The sequence below is a fragment of the Dipteris shenzhenensis genome, chromosome 2 (genome assembly GCF_047967505.1).
Source record: "Dipteris shenzhenensis isolate YYH24624 ecotype China chromosome 2, Dip_SZ_1.0, whole genome shotgun sequence".
NCBI lineage: Eukaryota > Viridiplantae > Streptophyta > Polypodiopsida > Gleicheniales > Dipteridaceae > Dipteris > Dipteris shenzhenensis.
This window is the reverse complement of record NC_141597.1, coordinates 2,801,570-2,829,314: the sequence shown is the minus strand read 5'-3', so window position 1 is coordinate 2,829,314 and position 27,745 is coordinate 2,801,570. Positions and strand designations below refer to the sequence as shown.

Below are 27,745 nucleotides of genomic sequence, written 5' to 3'. Positions count from 1 at the left end.
AGCCATTCCAAAATTCCTCTGAGCCAAGCTTGCACAACAGTATGAGCTAGCTCCTGTCCAGATTTGAAGTGAAATGGTCCACCAGGGAGGGAGAAATAGACAAAAAACCAGCCGACTTTCAAGCTGCTGGCTATGGCGACGTGACGCGGCATTTCGCCTCTCTTCTTCAGTGGCTCTTCTCTGGTATACCAGCTTTATTTCTACCTAGAAAGCCCTCTTTTCTTTGCTTTGAAGAGTGAGATACAAGCCCTCCAAGATCAGGCCTCTGTTTTGGACAGTTTTGACAATGTTGTGAGTTTGATGCTACATTAGATGCTACTTTAGCATTTCTGATGTTTTAAAGTGTTGAATAGCATCAGTACAATTGTGGCTACAACTTTCCTTTAGGTTGCTATACCTGGATTTGCTTGGAATACTTTCATTTAGCCACCTTTATGAAGCATCATTTCCGTTATGATTTTTAGTATGGAATTTGGTTACAAGTCTTTGCTACACTAAATGCTTGTACTTTGAAAGCTTTTCAACTCTTTATAGCCTTGTAAGAGAGTAGACACTGCCCATTTTGGGTTAGACCCTCTCATGGCTACCTTCTTGAATATGGATAAGTTCAATGGTAAAGGCTTTCACACATGGCAGATGAAGGTTAAGTTTGCATTGATGAGGGAAAACCTCTGGGGGCTTGTCAAACCTGCTTCAACTTCTTCTTCAACAGCCTCTAATGCTGGAGAATCCTCAGCTCCTACACACCCGGCACGAGATCCTGCTAGAGAGAAGAAAGCCTATGGCATTATTGCTCTTGGCTTAGGAGATGACTATATTCATCGCATTTCTGATTTGGAGTCTCCTTCTGAAGCTTGGCAGAAGCTTGATATTATTTTTGGGGCTAGCTCTCACATCTCAAAATTGTCACTTAAGATTGCTTTCTTTGAATTGAGATGGCTAGTGGCACTATAAGATGGGGTATTAGACAAATCCTTTTTTACGCATATGTTGTACAGACAATGTTATATGGGGTGGAAGTTTGGGGAGGAAGTATCTCAGCATCAAAATGGGATGATATTGAGAAGATGCAAAAATCATTCATCAGAGGCACTTGGGAATCAAAATTACCACACCCTACTCAATCATGCTTCTAGAGACTGGCACCAAACCAATTGAAATAAGGGCATTGGAAAGAGTTTTCAAATACATCAAGAAGGTCAAGGCCATGGACATAAACAGACTACCAATAAAGGCATGGGAAGCAAGTAGAAGACTTCAAAAAACAAATAAGAGTAAGATACTATCCTCAGGATGGTGGCTAGATATTCATGGCTGGTTCCAAAGGTGGAAAGTTGCCTCATATTTAGATAGCCCCTCAGACAAAATGGATGAGGAGACACTGCAAAAAGCGCTCCTTGAAGCATTGCATCACAAATGGCAATCAGCTAAGAAAAGAGCTAAGTTTGAATACTATTGCCAACATATTAGTCCCAGCTATTGGAGCACATATGCTCAAGCAAAGGACAATTTTCAAAGATACATAAGCATGCCCATACCTATTAATGTCAGGTGTAATATTGCAAGTATGCGTACCCGTTCTCATATGCTAGAGGTGGAGAGAGGAGCCTGGGGAGATACTTCGAGAGATCGACGAATTTGCCAAATGTGTGATTTGCAGGACGTGGAGACAGAAGCACATGTTTTATTGACATGCCCACAGTATGCCCACATAAGGAAAGATTTTCAGAATGTCGTAGAGAGGCACTCAAATCTTGTGAGCCTACTCACGCATGTACATCCTCCTATCTTGGGCACATATATTAGTAGGATTCTTAAGCACAGAGAACAATGCACGATGTCGCAGGCTATAAAGCAGTGATACTGTGTTACTTTATCACCCCTTCCTCTTTGGAGGACAGAGACTTCCTTTTTTGTATCTTCTCTCATCAGATGAGGTCCCATGGGTCGTTTTTCGGCCCCCAGAGGACGATAATACAACATTCTATTCTATTCTATTCTATTCATGTCAATCACATGCGGAGTCTCATGACTCAACTTGCTTCTATCAACTCTCCAATCACTACAGATGATGCAATGGCAGTATTGCTCAAAAGTATGCCTGAAGATTATGATCATGTTGTTACCACTTTGAAAAATCTTCCTAATCCTACTCTTGAAGGTCTTATTACTGCTCTTCAAGAAGAAGAAAGGCACAAGGAACTCCGAAGAGGAAATGACACAGCCTATGCCATAAAAACTCAAATGGGCAAGTTTCAACCTTGCAAACATTGTGGGAAGACTAATCACCTCTCAAAAGATTGCTTCAAGATCAATCCTTGCAAATATTGTGGCAAAAATAATCACCATGAAAAGTTTTGTAAGGCAAAAAAGGAAGCAACTACAAAACCAGAAACTGCCAATTTACTTTTAGTTGAAGTGCCTCCACAAGATGAGGCCTCCTATGAAGATTATGCTTTTTGAACCATCTCCATATATGCTCCAGATCTCTCTTTTATGTTGAGTCAAGGTACTCTGCCTGGATAGTCCTCCAAAATGAATGGAATAAACTGTTGTGTTCTTTGTAAACACCTCTGGTCACCATATGATGTAGGCCATGTGTATGTGTTTTGTTCAATGGTACCTCCTGCAGACATTGTGTGCATGTACATGCAGGGGAGATAACCATTGGAAGGTCTTATGTATCCCTTTGTTTGACTTCACACCCTTGGGAACCCTTGCTAGCATGAGATCCTAGCCATAGATTTATCCTTGACCACCATGAGATGGCATGAGAAACTATGAGACTAGATGTATCCTTGACATAGCCTGAGACATTGCCTTGAGGGGGGGTTTGATGGGATATCTCAAGGTGTATGCCACAGGCTGTGTGTGTGCTAGAGGCACAGTTAGGTGCCCATAAGCACTGTTAGGTGGTGGTAGATGCCACATAGGATGATTGAGAGATTCTAGGAGCTGATTGAGGAGATGATTGAGGAGATGATTGTGGAGCTTGGTGGCTCATGTAGAGGTGCCTACATATGGACCCCACCTTTCTTCATTCCATAAGCAAGCAAGCATTCTCTCATTTCGTGTTCAGCTTCATGCTTTCCTTTCACTTCTTCAACAGTTAATGGGGCAACAGTTCTTTAGAGTAAGGAGTCAACACGGGTAATGCTCCAAAGGGTACTAGCCTTGAGGCAGGAACCTTGGCTGAGATGTCAAAGTCGAAGATGGTGGATGGACTTCCACCCATTACAGCAATGATGGTGTCTGTAGGGCTGTCTAGAAGGCAAGCAGCACAGGGATAAGTTCCCACAAGAGGCCTCGTTTCGGGCCAGCAAACCACTTGAGTTGGTTCATGCTGACATTTGTGGCCAAGTGTCTACATCATCATGGGCAAGATCCAGGTACTCACTTCTCTTTGTGGATGATTTCAGTAGAATGACCTGGGTGTATTGCTTGGCTAAAAAGTCACACTTTCGAGAAATTCAAGGACTGGAAGGCCAGAGTTGAAAAGGAGACAGGGAAGAATGTCAAGATGTTCCGTACAGACAGGGGGGGAGAATTCACCTCCAATGAGTTCAACACATTTTGTTGCAAGCATGGGATCAAGCGACAACTCACCACAGCAAGTACATCTCAACAGAACGGGGTAGCTGAGAGGAAGCACAGAACCATCACGGAGACAGGGCTTGCTATGATACGAGGAAGGAACCTTTCTAAAGCCTATTGAAGTGAAGCTGTTAATACAGCAGTACACATCCTCAACAAGACCAAGACGAAGGCCGTCGAGGACAAGACTCCATATGAGGCATTTTATGGTAAGAAGCCCTCTATCACTCATCTTCGCATTTTTGGTTCTAAAGCATGGGTGCATGTGCACAAGGAAGAGAGGACCAAGCTTGATTCTCGGAGCAAAAAATGTATCTTTGTTGGGTATAGCGAAGAATCCAAGGCCTATCAACTCATATAGATCCTTATCAGTCGGGATGTCATCTTCGAGGAAAAGGAATTTGAACCCCAGGAGGAGCCTCAGGTTGAGGAGGAGGAGATTGTTCAATCCCCAAACCCACCCCGCCCCAGGTTGACCATCCAAGAGGTGGCAAAAGCTGATATTCCACAAGGTACTGAGGAAGACCAGGATGTTCCAAAAGCAGTTCCAGTTCCTCCTCCCATTGAGAAGCAAAAGAGGTTGCCCCAATGGTACCTAAGAACATTGGAAGACTCTCGGGTCACCGATATACCTGAGAGTAGCAGTTTCGGATTGCGTCGGTCCCAACGTCTTAAGAAGACCCCATCCGTGAACTTTGCGTTGGTGGCTCAACTTGAAGAGCCAAGGTCCTTCGAGGAGGCAAAGGACAATCCAGAATGGCAGGCTGCCATGCAGGCAGAGATGGATGCTATCCTGAAGAACAATACCTCGGACTTAGTGGCCAAGCCCCCGCGACGGAAAGTTATCGGCACTAAGTGGGTATACAAACTTAAATTCAAATCACACGGCAGCTTGGATAAGTACAAAGCAAGATTAGTGGTCAAAGGTTTTGCTCAGAATGAAGGCATGGATTTTGATGACTCCCACAACTCGCATGGTTACTATCCGGACAGTGATTGCCCTTGCTGCCCAATTCCATTGGCCTATTTTTCAAATGGACGTGAAGTCCGCATTCCTTAATGGAACCCTGGAGGAGGAGGTGTACGTAGAGTAGCCACAGGGCTTTCAAGATCCAGGGTCCCCATTAAAGGTTTGCAGGTTGAAGAAGGCGTTATACGGGCTGAAATAGGCCCCCAGAGCTTGGTACCAAAGGATAGATGTATTCTTTCAAAAAATAGGGCTAAGTCGGAGCCCTTCTGAGGCAAACCTCTACTTGTTCATTGAGAGGGGGTTGCGATTGGTACTCATCCTCCATGTTGATGATCTTATCTTGACAGGTGACCATGTCAAGAAGATTTCCCAGGTCAAGGAGCTACTCATGACTAAGTTTGAGATGACTGACCTTGGGTTATATCACTACTTCCTTGGGATAGAAGTGAAGCAGGCCAAAGACAGGATCTTCATTTCACAGGAGAAATACTGCAGAGAACTTCTGAAGAGATTCCAGATGGAGGATTGCAGGACGGCAGTAACTCCCATGGAGGTCGGACTCAAGCTAAGTGTTCACGACACATCTCAGCCGGTCGATACTCCTTTGTACCGACGATTGGTAGGAAGCTTGCTTTACCTTACCAATACTCGACCTGATATTTGTTATTCAGTTGGGCTATTATGCCAGTTCTCTACTTCTCCAAGGAAGAGTCATTGGGATGCAGGCTTACGGGTGCTGAGGTATCTAAAGGGTTCTTGCACCTACGGGATCACAATACACCAAAGGCATCGAACTAGGCGGGTTTTGTGACAGTGATTGGGCGTGTGATGCTGACACCAGAAGATCAACAACAGGTATTGCTTCTTACTTGCATCTGGTGCCATCTCTTGGATGAGTAAGAAGCAACCCACAGTGGCCCTTTCATCTACCGAGGCAGAGTACAGACCTGCATGTACAGCAGCTTGTGAGACACTGTGGTTGAGGTGGATTCTGGAGGACATGGACGTGAGTCAGGATGACACAACAGTGCTGATGTGCAACAATCAGAGTTGCATAGCCATTGCCAAGAATCCAGTGTTCCATGCGCGGACCAAGCACATTGAAGTGTTGGGGTAAAGGGCAGTGTGCCCACCCACTTGTACAGTGCCCATGTATACTCATATATATATGATAGAGGAATAAGCTGGAGTAGCTTTTACTCCACCACTTTTGGTGTCTCCTATCCCTTTGTGTGTGCTCTCCTCTCCCACAACTGGTATCATTCTACCGGGAGCTTTGGAGAGCTTGATTCTCTCATTCACAGGGAGATTTTGGGTAGACATCATCCAAATCTGTTTGCTCTACAATGCAGCTGCAAGAATCACTTTGGGTTATCTTCCAGCGCTCCAGTGCTCTAGCAACCTCGCGTTGGAAGGAGACCGCTGTCCGTTGGTCTTGTAGTTGTCTCGTGGGAGCCTATCGTTGGCTGTTGATGCATCCTTTGCAGCAAGTGGCTGGCCGTTGTGTGCTTGTTGGAGGCGTTGGTTATCATGGGCAGCTAGTAGATAGGCGTCAAGAGCAATTGTTGCTGCTATTCTGTGAGCCAGGAGTCGGTTGGTGAGCAACTTCTTTGGCGTAGGAGACCGTGAAGGAGCGCTAGAGAGCTGCATATGCAACTTGTGGTGGAGTTCGCACAGTCCTCCGATTGCGATTCCGTCAACGCCAGGCTTCCTAAAAATTTGCAATTGTGCTACCTATAACCTCACATCGAGGTTTCCTCCCTGCAGATTTGGGTCTTATTTTGGCGCCATAGCCATTCTTGGCATTTGCAGGTTCCAGTCTTGGCATAGTTCTTTGCCATTGTCTCTAGCTCATCTGGGAGCTGTTGGGGAGCCTCTGGATTGCATGTTTGATGCAGTTGTATGCCTTGGAGATAGCCGGTGTTGCATTTGAGGTCTTGGAGCTGAGCATTGGCTGATTTTGGTCTCTTTGCGGGACATTTTGCAGAAGTACGCCTTGTGGACATTGTGTGGGATATGTGCTTGTGCACTATGTAGCTTCTTTTGGTTGCAGTTGAGCTTTGTTAGCTCGTGTTTTCCCGTGCATTTGGGTCCTTGTACGGACATACTCTGGTGCATCTTAGTCCTTGTGAACATTCCGTTACAGTTAGTCAGTGGGTTGCATATCTTTTTTGTAGATACATCACTTTGGCAGTGGCAGTGGCAGTGACACATGCTTTGACAGTGGTACATGCCTGGTTGAGATGCATTGACAATTTGTTGGATGCATGGTTATTTGCCTATGTTGGATACATACGGTGGTACGGTGATGTATAGAGATCCTGTCAAATGAGCATTGTTTGGAGCTGTTTTCAGGGCTGATTTGTTACCGTATTCGGGGCTGATTTTATGGCATTGTGTTTGCCATTGGTCAGGACATTACAATTGCTGCTGTTGCTGTTTTTTATGATAAAACAGTCATTTTCAGGACTGAATATCTCTTTCCTGGTGCGGAATTGCACTTTGTGCCGAACTGGAAAGTTGTCGTTCACAGAACATACTACAACTTTGCTTTTGGAAGCAAGTTGATCCGGTATAAGCTGCAGGAGTTACAGCCTCTGCAAAACCACAAAAAGTTGCAGTCTACTGTCTATCTATGACCAATGTGCAGGAAGCTGTTTTTCCGGTGAGAATATCTGAGAATCCACAAGGATTTTTCTCTTGAGGTCAACTGATAAGTTGTAGATCTTTCTACCAGCTACAACTTTGCTGTTTACAGCTTTGGCATCTGGTCTTTCAGTGAAAAGATATCGCTGTTCAAAAACAGGGACAGCGTGTTATTTTGCCCAAAGTGGCTGTGAGGTATTGTTGTAGGAATTTCTCTTGCACAACAGTGAATTGGGAACTCACAGTAAATTACAGAAAGTGATTGGAATCTCACTTCAGTCCAAGGGCATTATTGGCATTTTGGCAAGTCACTTTGGCACATTTGGAAAGTGGTGAATGCTTGATTTTGTTGCCAAACAATTGTGCGCTTGAGGTGATGCATTGGTGATGCAGTAAATGCCATTTCGATGCATTATGGATTTGCATTGGTGGATGCTGCACTGATGTTTATGGATAGTTGAGCTGGGCTCCTATTGCCATTGGTTGAGCAGGCATTGCTCATTTGGTTCAGTGCATTTCTTACTTGGATTGCCAGGCATTGGCAGGTTACTGAGCTGCATACATACTTGTTTATGCCTCTTTATGGCTGAGTGCTTTTGAGCATTGGATCAGCCAGTTTATTTGGAGATCTAATTGGTCTGGACAACACCATATTTTTTGGTCATTTGGGTTGCCTATTGCACTATATTGCTCTTTGGTTGTGACCTATTGTGCCACAGATATGGCATCTACAGCTGGTAGTGCCCTCTTTGATATTGAGAGGTTGGATGGATCAAACTTTCAGTATTGGAAAGAGCAGATTTATGATGTGTTAGTGCAGAAGAGGCAGCATAAGCCCATTCAATGCAAAGGTGTCAAGCCTAATAGCATTAAACAGAGTGATTGGGATGACATGGATGAGCAAGCATGCTCTATCATTCAGTCATCACTCTCGAAGTCAGTCTACTTGCAGGTACAGGATGGTGTACAGGGTGTAGACTACCATGCATATGAATTTTATACTCGTATATGCCGGATGTATGACCATGATAGTGTTATGTTACAGCATGATGGGCTGAAATGTCCTGATGGGCTGAAATACAGCTTTGATATGCACTCCAAAGGTCGATCAATTGGTAGAAACAGGTCATGTTATGGGGATATCCACCTTGTTATGCCTAGTGGCTCTATTCTTGTTCTACAGAGGGTTAGACATATACCAGGACTTGCTACAAGCAAGATCAGTACTGGACAGTTGGTTGAGGCAGGTTATCATGTCTCTTTGGGTGATCATGCATGGAAGATTGCTAGAGGCAATTTGGTTATGGCTAGGGGATCACGGGTTGGATTCTCTTATGCATTGCATGTATCAGGTGTCCAGGATAAGATGCTGATTAGTAAGCAGCCATCCAGTAGGGACTACAGGTTATGGGATTCTTCAACTAGAGACTTGATACGCAGCCATAATGTCTATTTTAGAGAGGATGCTATGTTTAGACAGCCCAAGACTGTGGATAGCAGGAGAGTGGTGTTCCAGGAGGGTGTAAGTGCACTGATACCTCCGAATTCTATGCAGGGACAGCCCATATCCCTTGGAGTGGGAGGCTTTTCCCACGGTGAGCAGGTTATAAAGTTGGGACAGCCACAATTACTTCCTGATTTTGGTCAGAGATGGTCAGATGTCTCTAGTATTCCAAGGTTTATACTCCTATGGAGATTGTTGATGCATCTTCTATGGACAGTTACAGTTTACTCCCAGGATGCGGAGTGCCTCTTGCAGATGAGGATGAGGCTATGCATGGTGAGGAGGATACCTTGGCTAATGATGCCCGGTATGATCCATTGGCTGGTTATGCCAGGACAGATGTGGTTTCTACAGTTATTGACTCGGGTCATATTGCACATAAGCAGGAATCATTGATATGTTTGCTTCGTAAGTGCCTCCATGACCAGAAGCAATCCCCTCGAGCTTGGCTTCATAGGTTTGATACCGTTATGAGAGCTCAGGATGTGATGCACAATGAGACAGGTTATGGTCTCAGTATTCAGGAGGTTGCTATCCTTCTGAGGTTACTTGCCATATGGTTCCTTATGGATAGGGATGCTTTGCAGTGGGAGCTGCATGATCTTGATGATGTTTATCAGATACTTGGTTATTTCAGTACGGACAGGGAGAAGTTACTGAGTACTCCATTGCCTGTATTGGCTCCATACTTGAAACACTACAGGTTTGACGATCACATATCAGTTGAGCAGCAAGTTATGGTTGATATGGCAGCCATAGTACTTCATGCATCCATGACTATGTTGAGACTTGGTTCTCACATGTTTGCCATTGAAGCTACACTTCCGGTTCTTGCTTCCGTTGCAATGGGAGTTGGTAGCATGATTATGGTAGATTTTGGCAGTAGGGAAGCGGTTGTGGACATCGGGTCCTTATGCTTCCAGGAGCAGCATGCAGGTGATGTAGGTTGGGTAGACCAGTAGAGGTCTATTGTAGGGCATGTGCTTATGGTCACAGGTGGTACAGAGACATTTTCTTTACACAGTGACAGTTCAGGTGCTATGGACTTAGCACAGGAGCACGTGGTGGTGAGAGTTCACTCTCCCAATGAGATCTGGCATGAGATCTTGGTTGACAGGCATCTACAGCTTGTCATTTTCTATCCTGCAAACCTGATGTCTGCTAGCAGCTTATTCTCTATGCACTTTGCACATTGTAAAGTGCCGATGGGCATAGGATGACGGTCTGGTCATCTTGTTTTTCAGCCTATGGCTGATTGTATTATATGTGTACTATACTCCCTTAAAGGCACACTGCCTTTAAGTGGGAGGTTGTTGGGGTAAAAGGCAATGTGCCCACCCACTTGTACAGTGCCCATGTATACTCATATATATATGATAGAGGAATAAGCTGGAGTAGCTTTTGCTCCACCACTTTTGGTGTCTCCTATCCCTTTGTGTGTGCTCTCCTCTCCCACATGAAGTTCATTACCACTTTGTTCGAGAGCTCATCATCGACGACGTGATTGAGCTCATGTACTGCCCGACCGCCGACAACTTGTCCGACCTCTTCACGAAGGCACTTCCTCGAGAACAGATGGAGCACCTCATCAGACGTATGGGGATTGGCCCACAGTTGTGACATTGAGGGGGGGTGTTAGAATCTCACTGTGCCCACCTGTGAGCCCCCGATTTGAGGGGACAAGGGGCAGTGAAAGGGGGCATCAGAGGGCTGGTCACAGCCTGCAACAGCAGGTATGAGGGGGCTCTAGGCCTCACATGGAGGCACCAGCAGCAGCACAGACTGGCCGCCCAGGGCACCCTTATATAGGGGCCTGTGGCTGGCCAAGTCGGCCCAACCAGGGCCACCGGCCAACCATGATCGGTTTATAGGGTCCCTATGGTCGGCCACCAGATAGGGTAACCGACCCTGCTGGTCGGTCATTTGAAGGGGCCTGGGCAGAGCCTATAGAAGGCCCACTTCTGCATTCAGCCCAGCATCCAGTGCATTACAGAAAGCCCTTCTCCAAGGCAGTGTTCAGCACTCAGATCTGGGACAGTTTTGTGAGAGAGAATTCATCAGTTCTCTCCAGCACCCTGTTGTGACTTGTATTGCTCCCTTGGAGCCATTTTCTGCCCACCATCCAGTGGATGAATATACTCTCTCTCTCCGTCTATACTTGCTGTTATTTCTGAGTGTGTGTTTGTTGCATCTGTGATCATCTATTTGAGTTGAGTGTGTAAGAGTTGGAGAGATCTTGGGTGGATTTAGTGATTCATTTCCTCCTCATTTCTAACAATCAGAATATAAAGTGGAATATGCTCCAATGTCACGACTATGGACCACTCCCCTCGTCAAGGGTGGGGCAGCAAGAGCATAAAATCAGAGATAGAATGATGCCGACTGCCTGTGGGCGCAGCCCTGTGCCGTCTCTTGGTCATAGCTCTACGTCTAACAAGGGCGTTAGTGACCGCTGTTGGTCGCACTCCCACTCTAAAAAAGGAGGGAATGTCCACAAGCGTATTCTGTGCGTCAACCCTCTACCTGAGTTGTCGTGTCACTAGCTCGGGGCCCCTATAAGGTGAGAGCATGTATGGTCCGGCTAGAAGAACTCCATGATCATGCTCTGAGAAGAGTCTGAGACGGGATGAAGTGATCATGGTCTAAGGAAAGAGATCATGCTCTGAGGAAGGAGATCTGAGATGGCCTGAAGTGAAAATCCATCTGGTACTATCCATTGAGTCTCCTCCCAAAGATGGTGTGCATGACTATATGCTACGAATGAAAAAGTCCTTCCACGGCTTCTATCCAGGCATAAGTCCCCTCACACCCACCTTGCAAAGCAAGGCCCTACACTTTAAATCTAGATCAATTATAGTGAGACCCCCTTCCGAAGTGGGGAGAGTGAGAGTCTCCCAAGCAACACTCGATGTAACGTCATCTGTGCCATCAAGTCCAATCGGTCTCTTAATCTGGCTGATGCAATCCCTTGAATGGCACCAGCAAGAACACACTAACCATGCCGTGGCCAAAAGGACCTGGTTGACTACGACTACTCTGGAGGCAAGGTCAACTTTGCAGAGTCCCAAAAAAGGAGCTTTCTCCTTATACTCTCCAACAATGGAGCCCAAGCCAACCTAGCATCCTAAGTATCTAACAGAAACACCCCTCTCAATCCAAGTGAAACCTATGTCGCTTTTCCAAACCCGAATGTCCTCGTCACTTATCCAAAACCCATTGGATTTATGCCAAATAATATGCACCCCGTAGCAGTGCTAAACAAATCCAATACTACCCTAAAAGAAGTGAGCGTCTGTGGCGTGGCATCCAAAAAAACACCTGTGTCATTGTAAGGGGAGACATTTTTAGATCTCCATATCAGTCCACCAAAGATTCCTTAGAGATGGGAACTAAAGCTTTTGGATAGGGAAATATGTAACATCTTCACAATGTTGTAGAAACAACAAGGACCTATAGTACCTTGCAATGAAGTAAAATGGGTTCACTGCCTTGAGCTGAAATGCTGCCCCACTTGACCAAACCCAATGTCTTTTTAACTTCAAACCTTTAGACAGTAGCGATTGGTAGTAGAGCATAAAGCAATGCTACATGAATAGCATGTCATGCTGCCTGTCACAAGCACTTGGCTTTGGGCTGATCTGTAAAAAGAGGAAACCCCTCTGATCCATGCATTTGTAAAGCCAAAACGAAGAAGAGCGCCCTCCAAAAAGCCCTAGTCTACTGTGTCATAAGCTTTCTCAAAGTCCAGGAGTAGAATGGCTAGCCTCTGGGCACTGTGCATGGCCTACTGCGAAGCCTCCCAGAATGAGAAGATATTATCAAAGATGCTTCTCCCATGTACAAAACCAATTTGCGTTGTCATGAATAAGATCAGGAAGTAAGGGCTGCAATCGCAAGCTTATTGCTTTGGCCAGGATTTTGTAACACGTGCCTAGGAGTGTGATAGGCCTCCACTGGGACACTAAATTTCTCCAACCCTCCCTTTGAGAGAAGATGAATGAGACTCTCCATAAGTGAGCCAATGCCTTGCAAGGCTGAGGTAATGTGATTATTGACTCTACCCCGCATCTGTGTTCAAAATGACTCCCGGGCATGAAAGACATACTCTGCTCTCTCATCAAACAATATCTACAAATGAGCCCTTGCTGCAACAAGGCGCTCCTCCAAGCATCGGTGAGCCTTTTCTGCTCTTCCCTCTGCAGGGCTGCCAAATGTTGGCGAATACCAATCTCTCGTCTAACAATCTCCTGTCTCCTAATACTGGCGACCGAATGATAAAAGTCGCTAATACCAATCAGGGCTACAACCATAAGTGAAGGAGATGGCACTCCACCCTCCATATGTGGCATCCATATCTGCAAAGCTGCCTTCTCTACATAAAAGGCATCTGGAATCCTAATGCTAGCAAAATGTCTCCTCAAGTGAGGCTTAGAAATCATGAGAGCTAGCGGAAAGTGGTATGAAGTAGGCACACCAGTGGCAATGCATACTGACCCACCTCTCTCTAGAGCCCAATCATCAATATAAAATCTATCAATTCGTACATGTGTAGGCGTCTTGTTCGACCATGAGAACAGGAGAGACTGAGTCTCAGTGTGAAAGGCATCATCAATCCAAGCATCTTTGCCACTGAAACAAAACAAGAAGGCATCCCAACTGCTCTCTCCAGAGGGTACATGCCACCCTCTCTATCCCCTTTTTTATCAGAAGGCAACTTACCATCTTGAAGTCACCTCCAATGACCCATGAATCTGCAATGGGGAGCCAGGAGAGCAACTCCTTCCACATAAGGACACGATCACCACTATTATTGGGAGCGTATAGGTTCCGAAATCCAACCTTACGTCCCCCAATCAAGAGAATAATTCACTGAGCTCTAGAGGAAATGACCACTCAGTGTCCAACGACCAAGGGAAGAAAAGACTGTGAAATTGAAATGCAAGTACCTCCTTTAGTGCTGTGAAGGCAGTTGACCAAAAGGTATGACACGAAAGAAGTTTGCTTGACTTGGCATAATCTCTGGCATCCATTTTGTGCTCTTGAACACAAAGAATATCTATAGGACCCCCTAGCATAGTTACCAGGGAACGGGAACGTTCTGGAAATTCGAGTGTCGGAACGGGAACGTTCCGAGAAGGGGAAACGGGAATCGGAACACCACGTCATACACAACACATCATCATATGGCTTAAAACTATGTTAGAAAATGAAAGAAACTAACACTTGTTTGCAGGCTATGACCTTCCCACTACCCTTGCCACTTGGCCTGCCACGCAAGTTCCTTTGTTGTGCCATCTGTCGCCCTCTCTCTCTGGGCATACCTTGCCCTAGGTCTCCCTCCCTATGCTCTCCTCATTTGGGGGCTTATAGATGGGGAGGTGACCTTTCCAACACGTACATGTGCTCATGTCACCCGCCATGTGTCGCCATGTTCAGGGCTTGTTTGCAGGCTAGGACCCTGCCCACTCCCCTCTCCACTTGGCCCGCCATGCATGCGCCTCCAGTTGCGTCATTTGTCACCTCTACCAAGTCCTTCTTCAGCGCCTAGATCCCATGCTTGTATGCTGCCCACATGGCAGCTCATGTGCTGCCATATGCAGCCCCATTCACTGTCCATGCCTAGGTCTACCTCTCCCATGCTCTCCTATATGGGGGCTTACAGATGGGGAGGTGACCTTTCCAACGCCTCTGCCTCAACCACCATGGGAAAGTATTGCAATGGACTTCATTTTTTATTTGCCAAGATCAAAATCATGGAATGATGGGATATGGACTATCATTGATAGATTCAGCAAGCAGGCTCATTTCATTCTAGTACGCAAAACCATAAAGGCATATCATATGGCCAAGGTTTTTATGGCACAGATCTTTAAGCGTCATGGAAAGCCAAGTCCATTGTCAGTGACCGAGACCCCAGAATGACTAGTCTATTCTGTAGAGCCAGATTTGATAATATGGGGACAAATCTGAATTTTTCTTCTTCTTTCCATCCCCAGACAGATGGTCAAAGAAAAGTAGCGAATTTAATAATACTGTTCATAGCTCCACATGGAAAGCCCCATTTGAGATCATTTATGGAAAGGTGATTCTGCCACGTATTCTGAGGACTAAAGACGAGATATTTGCAGCTGGTCAGTATGTCAGAGACCTCCAAATAGCTTTTAGCCGAGTTCAGACAGCAATAGAAAGGTCTCAAGAAAAGCTTAAGAAGGCTACAGATGAGCACAAGAGAGAGCTATATCTCAAGCGAGGGGATTGGGTAACTCTGAAGGTCGAAAAAGTCAGGCTCTGCAAGCTTAAAGGCAAACAAAAAGTGTATGCAAAGTTATCTCCTAGATATTATGGTCCTTTCAGGGTTACAGAATAAAATTCATGAGGTTGCATACAGATTGGCACTACCAAAGCATTAGGATTCACAATGCCTTTCATGTGAGTCTGCTAAAGAAATATCAAGGACCGGAGCCTACAGACCAACAACAGAAGATCCACCAGAAGTGGATGAGCTTGGAGGAGATCCTTTAACCATAGCAGATCATGTACCATAGCATACGCAAAGGACCCCAGGGCAAGCAAGAACTATTTGGCATTGAATGCCAAGTAGATGGATGAAGACATGTTGTCTGATCATCCACAGCTCCTAGATATTTACAAGGAAGCTTTTCAGTTGAGGTCAACTGAATAGAAGCCGAGGGGATGTCCCCAAGTTGTAAATACTCCAAGTCAAAGTTCCAGTTGACCATTTATTTGATCATAGTTATAGAGTTCTCCATTTATTTAATTATGGTCAAACGGTTACTTTTTCTATTGGTCAAAGTTACTTAACCCTAGTTAAGTAGACATAACCTTGGTTGGGGAGACTTGGCCCACGCCAAGAGGGTTAATTCAGAGCTGACTTTGGTCAAAGAGTGTTAGTTTCGACCAACAAGACTTAGTTTTAGCCAAGGAAGGTTGATTTCGATCAACCAAGTTATTCCCGACCTTGGTCGGAGAGCTTTGACTTTAATTAAGGCGCCTTGAACCCTTGTCAAAGCCCTTAATTACGGTTTGAACCCTTGTCAAAGACCCCGGAGTTTGCCTTTTAGGTTTCATGTAACTAAGAATTAGACTAGAATTTAGACACTTGGCACTTGCCAAGAGTGGAGAGCCTTGTGCCTCCTTTGTATTGGGAATTTTCTCACACTTCGTAACTCAGCCCGTGTGCTGAGCTTTGTATTCAGAATTTTCATCGCCCAACCCTTGGCTTAGGTGACAAGATTTGTCTACCAAGTAGTTACCGTATCCATTACAAAGTGATCAAGACTAGCATCTGCAGCTGACAGCAACAAATGCATTTTAAACGAGAACTGCTCTCAGTGTGCATAAAAAGAACTACAATGAATTCCCTTAATTCTCTCTCTTCAAACATCTGAAAGCTAGGACTGAACTCAAACTCCAAATTCCTAATAAAAGAAACACCTGCCTTCCTAGCAATTCATCTATTAAGGCAATAAATTCAAGTTGCAAATGTAATTCAAAAACGTTGTACAACAGCGACAATTTATAGTTTAAAACTTTATGAGAGCAAAGGGCAGCATGAGGCTTCACCTGTTTGACGCCTGAGAAGAACTAAGGCTAGTTGTCATTTGATTCATCCTGGCACGGAGACCTAGGACCAAATCTTGTCGTTTACTTAGGTCTTTCTCGGTCCTGCAAAGCATGGCAATATTAGAAATACTAAACTCACCAAAGTAATGACATTTTATTTGTGCATTAACAAAACCAAAGTAACGTTTGAATATGATGTAGCTAGTGCACAGTAATAACATTTGAATGATGTACCTAGTATGCAGAGTAGTAATCATAGGCCCCAGTTTTAAAAAACTATAGTCCCCTTATAGGTTGGCATGTCAGAGTTTGATGCTCGACCATATGGGAACCTACATAGATCTAGATTGTCACATCATCTCAATAAGTGCATCCACTTGTTGGTAATTATTTTTGTATTTATTTTTATTTATGCAAATTTCAAGTCTTTCAAAATAGGATGATTGCCTTCTTACAATTAGGTGGCCCATTAGCTAGAATCTAGGGACCCTAGCATTTCAGGGTGGACGCCCAGCACTGAGTTAGCATTTGATGGTGGACTACTAGCACCGGAGTCCACCAAGTGTTTCTTGGAGTACTTCTACATGAACTTTGGTTATACTTTCTCCAGTTTCAAGGAGGCGATTGTAAAAAGATCATTATATATGCCAAATTTTCAAGATTGTTCTTGTAATGAAAACCAAGTATCATTTGAAATAAAGAAACATTCTAGAGTACATCTATGGAAGGGGTGATCTGTTAGAGAAAAGGATTTGCTTGATCTCCAGCAACCTTGACGCAGCAGAATAAAGAAGAGTATTCAGATCTTGCAACAAACACTTGAATGCCAGAGAGAACACTTCAGATATGGAGAGTATACACAGATATGCAGCCCAAAAAATCTCATAAATTGAGGTAATGGTCTCTGTTTGCTGATCCTTCTGCTGTAGACTCCTAGATCACCACGTGTCCCCACCAGACTTCAAATAGCTGCTCTATGCTCCACAAAAGTATGCTCTGATGTGTACTGCAGACAAAATCTCTCTTTCATGCAGTTTTTATGCTCTCCTACAGGCATGCGTCTGCACTTAGGTCTGCTGTAACTGTCGGGGACTTGTGCTCCTGCAGAACACTCTGTTGAAGTGGTACTCTTCAATCAGATGAGTTGATCTGCAGGCTGAGGCTACTTCTAGCTAGTCCAAGGTCTCTGAAGTATTTTTGCCCCCCTGCATGGGGCCCTTTATATAGGGCAATAAGCCCCGACGATTGGTCCATCTGTAGGTTTTCAGACAGCCGACTCAGTCTCTAGATTTTACAGACCTGCCGACCACAGACTAGTCTTTGCAAACCAGTCTGTTGCTGTCTTCTGTGCCTATAAGGCCTGCGCTTTTTGCAGCCTTTGCTGCTGCTCCCTGGACCTGCTTTTGTACCTGTTCCAGATCTGTACCTGCTGTTGTACCTGACCCTCTTGGTGCTGCCAACCAGGTACTCTCTGCCATAGCCCTTTTCTTGCTACGCATTGTTGTAGATCCTGTGCCCTCACCAAGGGTCTGTTGTCAGCCTTTGCTGCTGGCCAGGGTGCTGGACCTAATTTCAATAAAAGACGATCTATGTGCCGTGCATGTGGCACCTAGTCTGAAACTTTTCTCTCCCAACGTATACAATAAGAGGCTCAAAAGTGGAGGTGGCCCTAATATTCCAACACCCCCTCTCTTGGAAGTCTATGTCCACCTGTGAGCCCCCATATGAGGAGGACATGGGGGGGCATATGACTGAGGGGAAGGGATAATGCGGAACTAATTGGGCTGCAGGATATGCAACAAAACAGCAGCATGAGGGCTGCAAGGAAGGCCAAACAGAATGCCTCTGGAAGCCCCTTATATAGGCTGCCTAGGGGGGGTCAGTTGGGGCCGAAAAGGCCAGCCCCTACCAGGATTCAGCCATATCCAGGGCCTGCCAGCCTCCTATAAAAGGGCCCCTTGCCCCCCTCAATTATCCATCAGCCACAGAAGCCAACAAGGCAGCGCGGAGCAGAACACACCCAGCGAGTTCTCAGTTTTGTAGTGCAGCCCTGCTGGTCCTCTTTGCAGCCCTGCTGGTCCTCTTGTGCTCGCCTTGAGCTAAGTTTTGCCCACTATTTGCTAGAGGAATATTATCTGAGTTCTCTCTCTCTTGTGGTACGCTGTTTATGCTCTATCTTTTGAGTGAGGATTCATGTGGGGTCTGCATCATTGAGTATGAGACAGAGCTGTTCCTATTCCGCATAGGTTGTGAGGTTAGAGAGATTCTTTCCTTCATTTCCAACATGGTATCAGAGCACGGTCTCTAGACGCTCTCACATCAAAGGAAGTATTTCTTCTACTTGGAAGCGTCTCCGATTTGAATCAGGTTTGCAGCATTCTATTCTATCTGCCGTAGACTCTATTTGGAGATTCTTTGCTGTGTAAAATTTGCAAGAGACATGTCAAGTTGGAAACCTCTTTTGCCTCTGCTCTTCATACCTCCTCTTCTAGTCATGTTCCCTCTTATACTATCCACAACTCTGGAGAGTCCAGGAAGCTGGATGGGACTAATTGTCCCATCTTGAAGGTAAAAATCAGGGGCTCAGAAGCTGTGGAAGCTCACAACGGGCACGGAGTCAAAGCTGGAGGATATTTTAGACAACAAGGTTACGTGTCACATCATAGGAGTCAATATCAAGCTTTCTCAATTGATTTAGTACTTTCATTTCTCATTCAATTGTTTCCATTTCCATTTCCATTAGTTGCATTCTTTTGAGGAACATAGGGGCATGGCCCTACGTCTTTGCTTGGCACATGGGCAAGTCGGTCCTTCACATGGGTGACACTCCACGGAGGACAAGAGAGGGCAAGGGATGAGCCTTAAGGACAACAAGGACAAGTGGCAAGGGATGAGCCTCAGTAAGGAGAGCATGGAGGAGAGGAGAGGGCAAGGAGGAAAAGAGAGGAGAGCAAGAAGGAGAGATTGGAGAGGAGAGCAAGGAGGAGAGGCTGGAGAGGAGAGCAAGAAAGGCTGAGAGGGGTGAGAAGGGGAACCGTGAGACGGGTGAGAGGGCTGGGCCTCTCCAAACTCCTCCTATACCCAAATCAGAGATACCTAGCAGCTTTTATTCACTAGGGAGTCCGACATAGAGATCGTCTTATCAGATCGAGGAGAAAGGAGCAGGGGACCGTGCTTGGCCCATCCCAGAGTACGATCACATATTTCTTTCAGGCAGAGCAGGTTGCTATCCCAGCCATTGTCAGTAGGAGAGGGAAAGACCCTGAGATCGAGACACGACACACCCAGCAGAGAACAGACACACAGATCACACTCACATCTCCTCCATTTTCAGACCTGGGGTACAGCCGACCGGGGTTATAGTGGCACTCGTTAAATGTCAGGTAGCGGTCAGGAGGGCACGACAGGTTACTCATCCAGATAGCAGACAGCGATCCATTACGGGCTTTTTGCCTACACAACCCAGTCTGCCGTTGGGTATAGCTTGATGTTCTATATGCCTATTGTATTGTATTGGATCAGACTGTGTCTCCACATGATGAGGATGATTCCAGAGTGATTGTATATGATTTTGTTGGACATGTGCTATGATATCACTGAGTATGTCTACACAGTTTTCTAGCATGGGTTAGGATGCTCGCTTAGTAGCTCCACCCCTTTTGCTCATTGTATTAGGTTTTTCTTCATCCTCATAGACCCATCGGTCTTTAGCAAACTTTAATGAACTCTCTCTCTCTCTCTCTCTCTCTCTCTCTCTCTCTCTCTCTCTTCTCATGCTTTTGCACATGCGCCACTCTCATAATACCTTGGAATTCCAATCTGGTGATGCTCCCCCTCATGAGCTCTTGCTCATCAAGCTCCATCTCTAGGTGTGCTCCTCCATTTTGCAAATGGTATTGAGAAGGTCCATAATCCCATGACTGGTCAATATTTTCCATCCTCCACCATAGAGTCTAAATCTATGCACCACTATTCGATATTTGTTATGAACACTGTCACCCTACTACCTCAATGGGACATGGTGCTGTCACTAAGAAGAGTTCCTCGGTTACCGCATTGAAAGATGTCGAGTCATACTAGTCCTCAGCTTTTCTATTTCTGCAATCTTGAGCAACATATCTAGGCATGTTGCAATAAAAGCATTTCTTCTAGTTCTTTCTCTTCTTCTTGTTTTCAATATCATTCTTGGCATCCTTCGTTTTCAATGGCTTTCCTTTGCCAACCTTGGTCTTGGGTATGAGAGCCTTCTCGTCGCCATCGTTACTTCCATTGTACAACTTCATTTGGGCTTCTTTATGAAGCAACAACAGACTCAGCTTCTCGAATGTGATTAGTCTCGTCCGTTCTCTAGAGTGAGAGTATTCATCAATCCTCGGTAGCCCCTCGGAAGCTTGCTGACCAAAAGCATGGCCAACTGATTACTATCCACCTAATGACCAACTTCTGTCACGCAGAAATGTTGCTCCATCTGTTTCTCACAGATGCTTGGCTCCACGAGGGTTAGTGCCTCATCTTCTTTGGCATTGCTCTCACACACGTGACTTTTTGGGATTCCTGTGCCAGTGTTTACACACCAGATTTTCCAATGCTGCTTTTGGAAAATCTTTCTGGTTATTTGGGATTCACCCACACAGACACGGTTTTGATTTGTTTTTTGTATGGGTTCGATATTGGGCACTATGGACTCTCTAGCAAGATAGAAATCATAGTCTTTGGTGATCCCTTTTTCCCCCTATACTCTTTCTTCAGGCACTCTTTGCAGCAATCTTTTTTTGATTGCTTGCAAACAGGTACTTTTGATCATGATGTATACCATTGTAAGACTAGAATAAGTCCAATCATACAAATTTATATTTTTATTGTTCTAAAGATAAAAAATCTACATAGGAAATAAAAGAGAAAATGAAAGAGAAGGAAAAAGAGGTAAACAAAAGGAAGACATACTTACCAAGCAAAGCAACACTTATGTCGTCATCAATGCCCAAGCATAAGCAGCTATATTGGGTTTCTAAAGACCCGCGGAGTCTCTTGGGCAAACCCAGTGCTTACTAAAATGCGTCAAATAAACAAAAGAGAAAGAAAACAAGAAAAAAAGAAGAAAAGAAGCAGGTGACTAAGCAAAAAACAAGCAAGTCAAGAAACAAAATCTTCCAAAAAACTGAAATAAATCTCTCTCTCTCTCTCTCTCTCTCTCTCTCTCTCTCACTCTCACTCTTATTTAAAACAAAAAAACTAAATGGCCCTTTACACTTATGTATCGTTTCCTACAAAGAGGCAAAAATACATTTCTAACTTAGAAAGCACAAGCATACTCAAACAAACTCTCTTTTGAAACTAAAAGAAAAATGGGCTTTTCAGCTCCCCGCTTTTTGTTTTTAGCTTATGTTCAATCATTCTAAACATACCTAAGGCCAATACACCATAGATAAAAGACTTCATATCTAAGATTGTGCGTACTTTTTTCATTATTTTCCTTGGATTATACCTCTTGTGTTATAGTAAAGTGATCAAATTACTACAATGAGTGATAAAAGACTCCTTAGTTGTACAAAGGTGGGAAAATCTATGGAATTGGGAAGAAATGACTCCATATTTTGCCAAATCAGAAATGTTTGAGTCAATGTGAGTCATTTTTATAATGTGTAAACCACTATATTCAGGTTGTTCACGTTTATTATATATATCAACCTCTAATCCTATGGTAGATTGAGAAAGTCTAAGATCTAAGAAAACACAAGAATCCCCTCTTGAAGTGCAGTTTAGTTCACAAGAGTCACGAGGATAGATTCCTTCTCCAAAAGCACTAGCGTCTTTGTACATAAAGTCTTGAAAGTTAGGAACATGACAAATAAATCATCTATAAAACACCTAACTTGGCTAAGCTTATGTAAAATGATAGGGCATGTATTGATAGGAATAAGACGTTGCATAAACTCAAATTCATAAGTGAAAAGATAAAAGTTTGCTAAAAATACGGCACAATTAGTGCCCATGGATATTCCTATAATTTGTTGAAACAAAGAATCACCTATTGTGATGTAAAGATTATCTAAAAGAAAATATATCCAAGAGCAAACATCTTCCACACTTACTACCTTTGTGTATCTTTTCTTTTTAGAACCTATGTCATGATCTTTATTTTTTAGCCACAAAAAGTCAAAGCATAAGGCTGTTTTCTCAACTTTTAGCACTTTGCATCTATCTTTGTCAAATCTCAGCTTGAAAACTTTAGACGCTAGCTTTTTTATTCTAAACTTCAGGTCTTCTAGCTCAATCTTTGTGTAAAGCGTGGTAAAATCATAGGTTTGAAGAAGAATAGGAGACTCTTTTTCTTGAATGCTTCGAGAGGAATTAAAAAATTTTACAACAGGAATCACTCCTACAGAGTCATTTAAAATCCAGCTTGAGTGCGAGGGGACATCTGCCTCTTTTAATAAGTCCCTCCAAAGTTCATGGACACTAGGCAACATGGCTTTGAAGCAGTAACTTAGCCATTTAGAGACATCTGTCAAAGTAGTCTCACAAGCAGCTGCAATAAATCTTGGCTTTTTTGGAGTTTTGTGAAACTTCCAAGCAGCACAAAGAAAAGGAATACTTGGATTGCAAACAAACCCAGAAGACTTGCAAAAACTCTGATGTTTTGAGATCAAATTTTTTTGGGAAACCAAGGCAGGGGCGTAAGTTTTGGCAGACGAGTTCACTTCTCTTAAAAGACATTCTAAGTAAAACTTTTTGCAAATAAAAACAAAGTTATTAGAACATTTGTCCATATAAGAAATGACAAATTCCTATGGAATTTTCGAAGAAGAGTTTCATCTTCTTTAGAAGGATGGTTACCTTGCTTTGAGCAATTAACCGAAGGAACTTCTTCTAGTTTCAAAGCAACTTTCTTCAAAATCTTCCCTTTCCATTCTGATAAGATATTTTTAACTCCTAAACATTCTTCTAATTGCAAAACAAACTTTGAAATTCCCTTATCGATAGCTTTTAAAAGGCAAGACTCTTTAAAAGAGTACAATCGAAATTTCGTGCCTTTCATGAAAAGGTCTCTTAAGTTACTAGAAAGCAAAATTGAGGTATCAGCTGTGACTACATGTCATAAATCAGCATCAATAAAGCTTTGGAATCTCTTACTTTTACGACAATAAGGTTCTCTAAGGATAGAAGATTTTGAATGCTCTGAAAGCCTTTTACCTCTCTCTCCATAGTTGAAAGCCTTTTGTCCTAAAGTTTTTACATACTTCCAAGCTACTACTGGATGCTTCCAAATTCTTCTCACAAAATGAGGGAGAGAATCCATTACTTCAGGAGACTTCAAAATTGAGTTTAAGCCTATCTTGTCAAGTGAGGGAGAAGTAAAAATACAAATCAAGCGTTCTTTATTTAGATAGACTTCTTTGCTTTGAAAGGAAGCTTTTACTTTTAAGAAGCGATCCAACGAAGTTTTAAGTTGTATATAATGGAGCTTATTTAGCTTCAAATCCTCAAAAGAGAAGTTTTCCAAGGTGTATTGAAGTTTAAAAAGAACTTTGACATTATATTTTTCAAAAACCTTTATTGAAAAAAGACCCAGAGACATTAATCTATCTAGGTAGAGTAGTCTTCTTTTATAGTCTCAAGAAGCAAAAACTCTTGGAACTGAGGAAGTTGAAGGAACTAAAGGAGGGGGAAGTGGAGAAAGAGGAAGTGAGGGAGGCAACTCACGAACATGTGAGATTGCAAGAGAGCTAGGACAACCCCATAACATAACTTTAGGTTTCCATACGATGTTAGGTGTATGACTATGTTGGTAATGAGGAATGTTAAAGGGCTTGATATGAGTTCTCCACATCAAAGGGTTCTTTTTAGAGGTTCTTTTATTTTTATGAAGAGTTGATTTTCCTTCCAAATAAAGTTCTCATCCAAAACACGAGGACGAGCAACCTTGTAAAAATCCTTGGCATTATTAAAATGGCCCTCTATATGCTCAATGGGAAAGCAATGAAAAGATTCGAAACCAAACTTTGCCATTGCCGCATATAAGGGTTTTGAATTCTCAATTAAAAAATTCTTCCTATGAACTTTTCTAGCTTCCCTAACATATTCTTGAAAACGAATAAAAGCTGTCCTATAGGTTTGTCCTACATAAAGCATATTACTACTATGTATGTTATAGACAACATAAATTACTTGTGGGCACGAATAGAACTAATAGAAACAGAAGTATTGAGATGCTTGTTTCTAAGACGTCTTAGTTTATTAAGAATTCTTATGTTATTATTAGTATAATGAGTACTAACTAATAAAGCCTTAAAGTTAGACCAATTAATGTTACCTTCCCAAAATCATGAAGATTATTCATGTTTGACCTAGCTAAAAAGTTGAACCTTTCTCTATATATATTTCTTCTAACTTTTTTGTTTTGATTTACCGAGCTAGACCCAACTAAATCACCTACCAAAGAGACAAGACCATCACTACATATTTCCAATGTTGTTCGGTGAGGTCAAACGATCCAACATTGGGGAACTTGGTTGCACTCCCCCTACCCATCCCAAGGCAGTTTCTCCCTTGCTATATCCCCTAACTCTAGGAGGAGCGAGACTAGTATTTAGAGGGGGGCTTTTGATCATGATGTATATTTGTCATATCTTGACATCTTCTCTTGATGTACTTGAGCACATCCTGCTTTGGGATTGTGACTCTGTAATATAAAAGGAAAATCTTTTCACCCAAAAAAAAAATGTGTGTGTGTTGTTGTTTGTTTGGGGGGGGGTATGTTAGAAATTACCCAACAGAGGGTACACACAGCAGAAGACTGATAGAATTGCCCACGAGCTCACAAAGTGTGCGTGTGGGGTGTGGAATCACAAACTTCTTAACTTATGTGCATAGATGTGCAAGCCAGTAAATAGGCAATGCTCATAAACAAATATAGAAGCAACTCTTTATATAACTCTTTATATTTCTGTCCGCCAACCAGTCTGTGGCTGGTCCAGCCTATTAGGGCTCACAAACCGGGGCCTTTTGGCCCACTCTTCTAGGGCCTTGGCCCTCCAATCAAGGCAAGGGTCCAGCCCTATATAAAGGCAGGTCCCTGCCTCATAGCAGCCTCCTTTGCTGCTTCAACAGGCCTCATCCAGCCCCGTACAGCCATGTACCCTGCTCCGTACAGTTGCTGATGTCGGCGCCACCTGTCCCAGGTCTGCACAGCCTTGTACCCTGCTCCATACGCTTGCTGATGTCAGCACCACCTGTGTGCCTCTATTCGCTGCTGTGAGGGATAGCTCCTTTGCCATGGTAATGGAAACTATCCCGCATTGCAAAACTGTTCATCTAGGGCTTCTGATGCCCAAGTCTCCAGATTGGGGGGTGGTAATATAATCTGAAAGCATTTGTATATTATATTAATTACAAACAAAGAAACACAACGCCTCAGATCAAGGGCACCCATAACTGCTCATAATTCGGTACATATGTACAGGCCCGTTCATGCAATACAAGTGTCAATTGCTCTCTTTCTTGTGATCCGAGTTGCAGCGTCCGTTCTTTAATGGCATATGTCCACAAGCAGAATGTTATTTTGACAGGACTCAAACCGCATTCTAGTCCATCTGGTTTTCTCCAGGCTGTGCTAAGTCCCAACTGCTCCTTGGAGACATGTGACTGATGTCCATTCTCAATGACATGTATTGTAGATCTTGCCTCTATTCTTAACGAAGCTTATAATTGCCCTTAGTCCTACAGAAAGGTTCACAATACATGCACTCCTAGTTTCCAAGCGAAGATACTATATATTAAAGAGACAAATAAATTTATTCAGTTCCAAGCTATAATAGCGGTTAGGTGAGAGTCATAGGCTGGGCTACTGCAGAAAAACCTGCTCTCCACTTCCACCAATGCTTATAGTGTTCCCGTATGGACACCTTGAAGGATGAATCAAAGATTAGAGTTATAATAGACCTACCTTCAAATAAAAATTATTTATAAGGGAGGTCAATCTCTATTTTAGTTTAGTCACGTCAATTTTCCCAGTAAGTTCCTATGATCTGACATGTTTCAGTAATAAAGCAGTCAACAACTCCGTTCTATCCGATGGCTTTGGCATCAAAAGGAGCAGCAAAGACGTCCTGGCACATTAACTTTTCTTAAACCTTGTTCCTCAAAGAACAGACCATATAACAAGGGGGGGGGGGGGGGGGGGGAACATTTCACAGGGTTTCATTATTGCGGTCTTTTACTGCCAATGTATACGTACAATGATTTAGTGAGGGAGGGATTGTTCAAAAGCGACTGAAGGCTGTCAAGCTTGGTTCCCAGCATCGTAAGTTTCCTTCTAATGGCGGAGATAAGACGCGAGGCGTCTGCTCCTGAGGCGGCAGTGGAATTCCGTTCAGCGATGCGACCAGCGATATCATCGGCAAGCCTGATAGCATCCTCGAATTCTCGCATCCATGAGTCGGTCTGAGCCATGTTGTCGCGGAGGATTGCTGCTAAGGATGGAATGGAAGCAGCGATTGCAATTTGCGATCGGACGAGAGAGCTATTCAAGATCAATGCATTGGACCACAAAAGCCAGACAGGGATCGATAGATCGGACGAAGAAATCGGCTGGTTGAGCAGAGTGCTTTCCGAAGAAGAGGAACTTGACGTGGAAGACTCGCTCCCAACCTTACCAGAGTTACGACTAACCTCAATAACCTGCTTTTAGATATATCTATCATTCATTAGGCCTCCCTATGCTTGACTGAAATGCCCAAGACAGAGCATAAAATTGGAGGCCCCTCAAGTAGGAGATTAAGAGCATGCAAAGAGGAGTAAATGTGAATGGCCCAAAATTCATATAAGGCAATGTTGGGAGCAGCCAATGGGAATTTAGAACACCCAAAATAACAATGCATCCACCCAAAAAGTGCACCAACCATAAATTAACATGTAACAAAGCATAAATAATCACAATAATGTTATTTTTTCCATCTCGGAACCACAACCTTCACTAAGGCCTACCCATGGCAGGCCAAAAAAGAAAAACTAGTATGGCGCAAGGCATGGTTTGAATTTCTAGATGGCATAGAGGTATTTGGCATCTTTATGAATTAGTGTTTGACACCAATTTAAACTATTTGTTGACACTCATGTAAATGTAAAAGTTGACAATAGAAGAGTAGTTCATGTATCTACAACAAAAGTAATTAAATAATTTGTTGACATGTAAATGTAGAAGTTGAAAATAGAAGAGTCTTATTTATAATTTTATGTATCTACAACAAGAGTACTCTACTTATCATTTGTATAAAGGTACCAATGATAACCTCTCTGGCATCATCAATGGCCTGTGTGCCTGGATCTGCAGTTAGAATTCATCAAAAAATAATATTTCTTGCTTGTGTGAACTTTAGTACCTTTTTTGTGGCGAATGGACCTTGCATTTTTAGCTATTGACCTCACAAAGTTGGCATACCACAAGG

The 27,745-nt window shown here is 43.5% G+C and overlaps 1 protein-coding gene across 1 annotated transcript in view; it reads right to left on the bottom strand.

Moving 5' to 3' along the window:
* LOC147904233 (syntaxin-52-like) overlaps positions 1-26,960 on the bottom strand; it is a 48,045-nt gene extending 21,085 nt beyond the window's left edge. Inside the window, exons 1-2 of the mRNA XM_087393668.1 lie at positions 26,536-26,960; positions 16,299-16,400 (exon numbers count right to left, since the gene is read on the bottom strand). Of these exons, the coding sequence (XP_087249794.1) occupies positions 16,299-16,400; positions 26,536-26,750 (317 nt within the window). The 5' untranslated portion in view covers positions 26,751-26,960. The remainder of the gene's footprint in view (positions 1-16,298; positions 16,401-26,535) is intronic.
* Between the last annotated feature and the right edge of the window lie 785 nt (positions 26,961-27,745).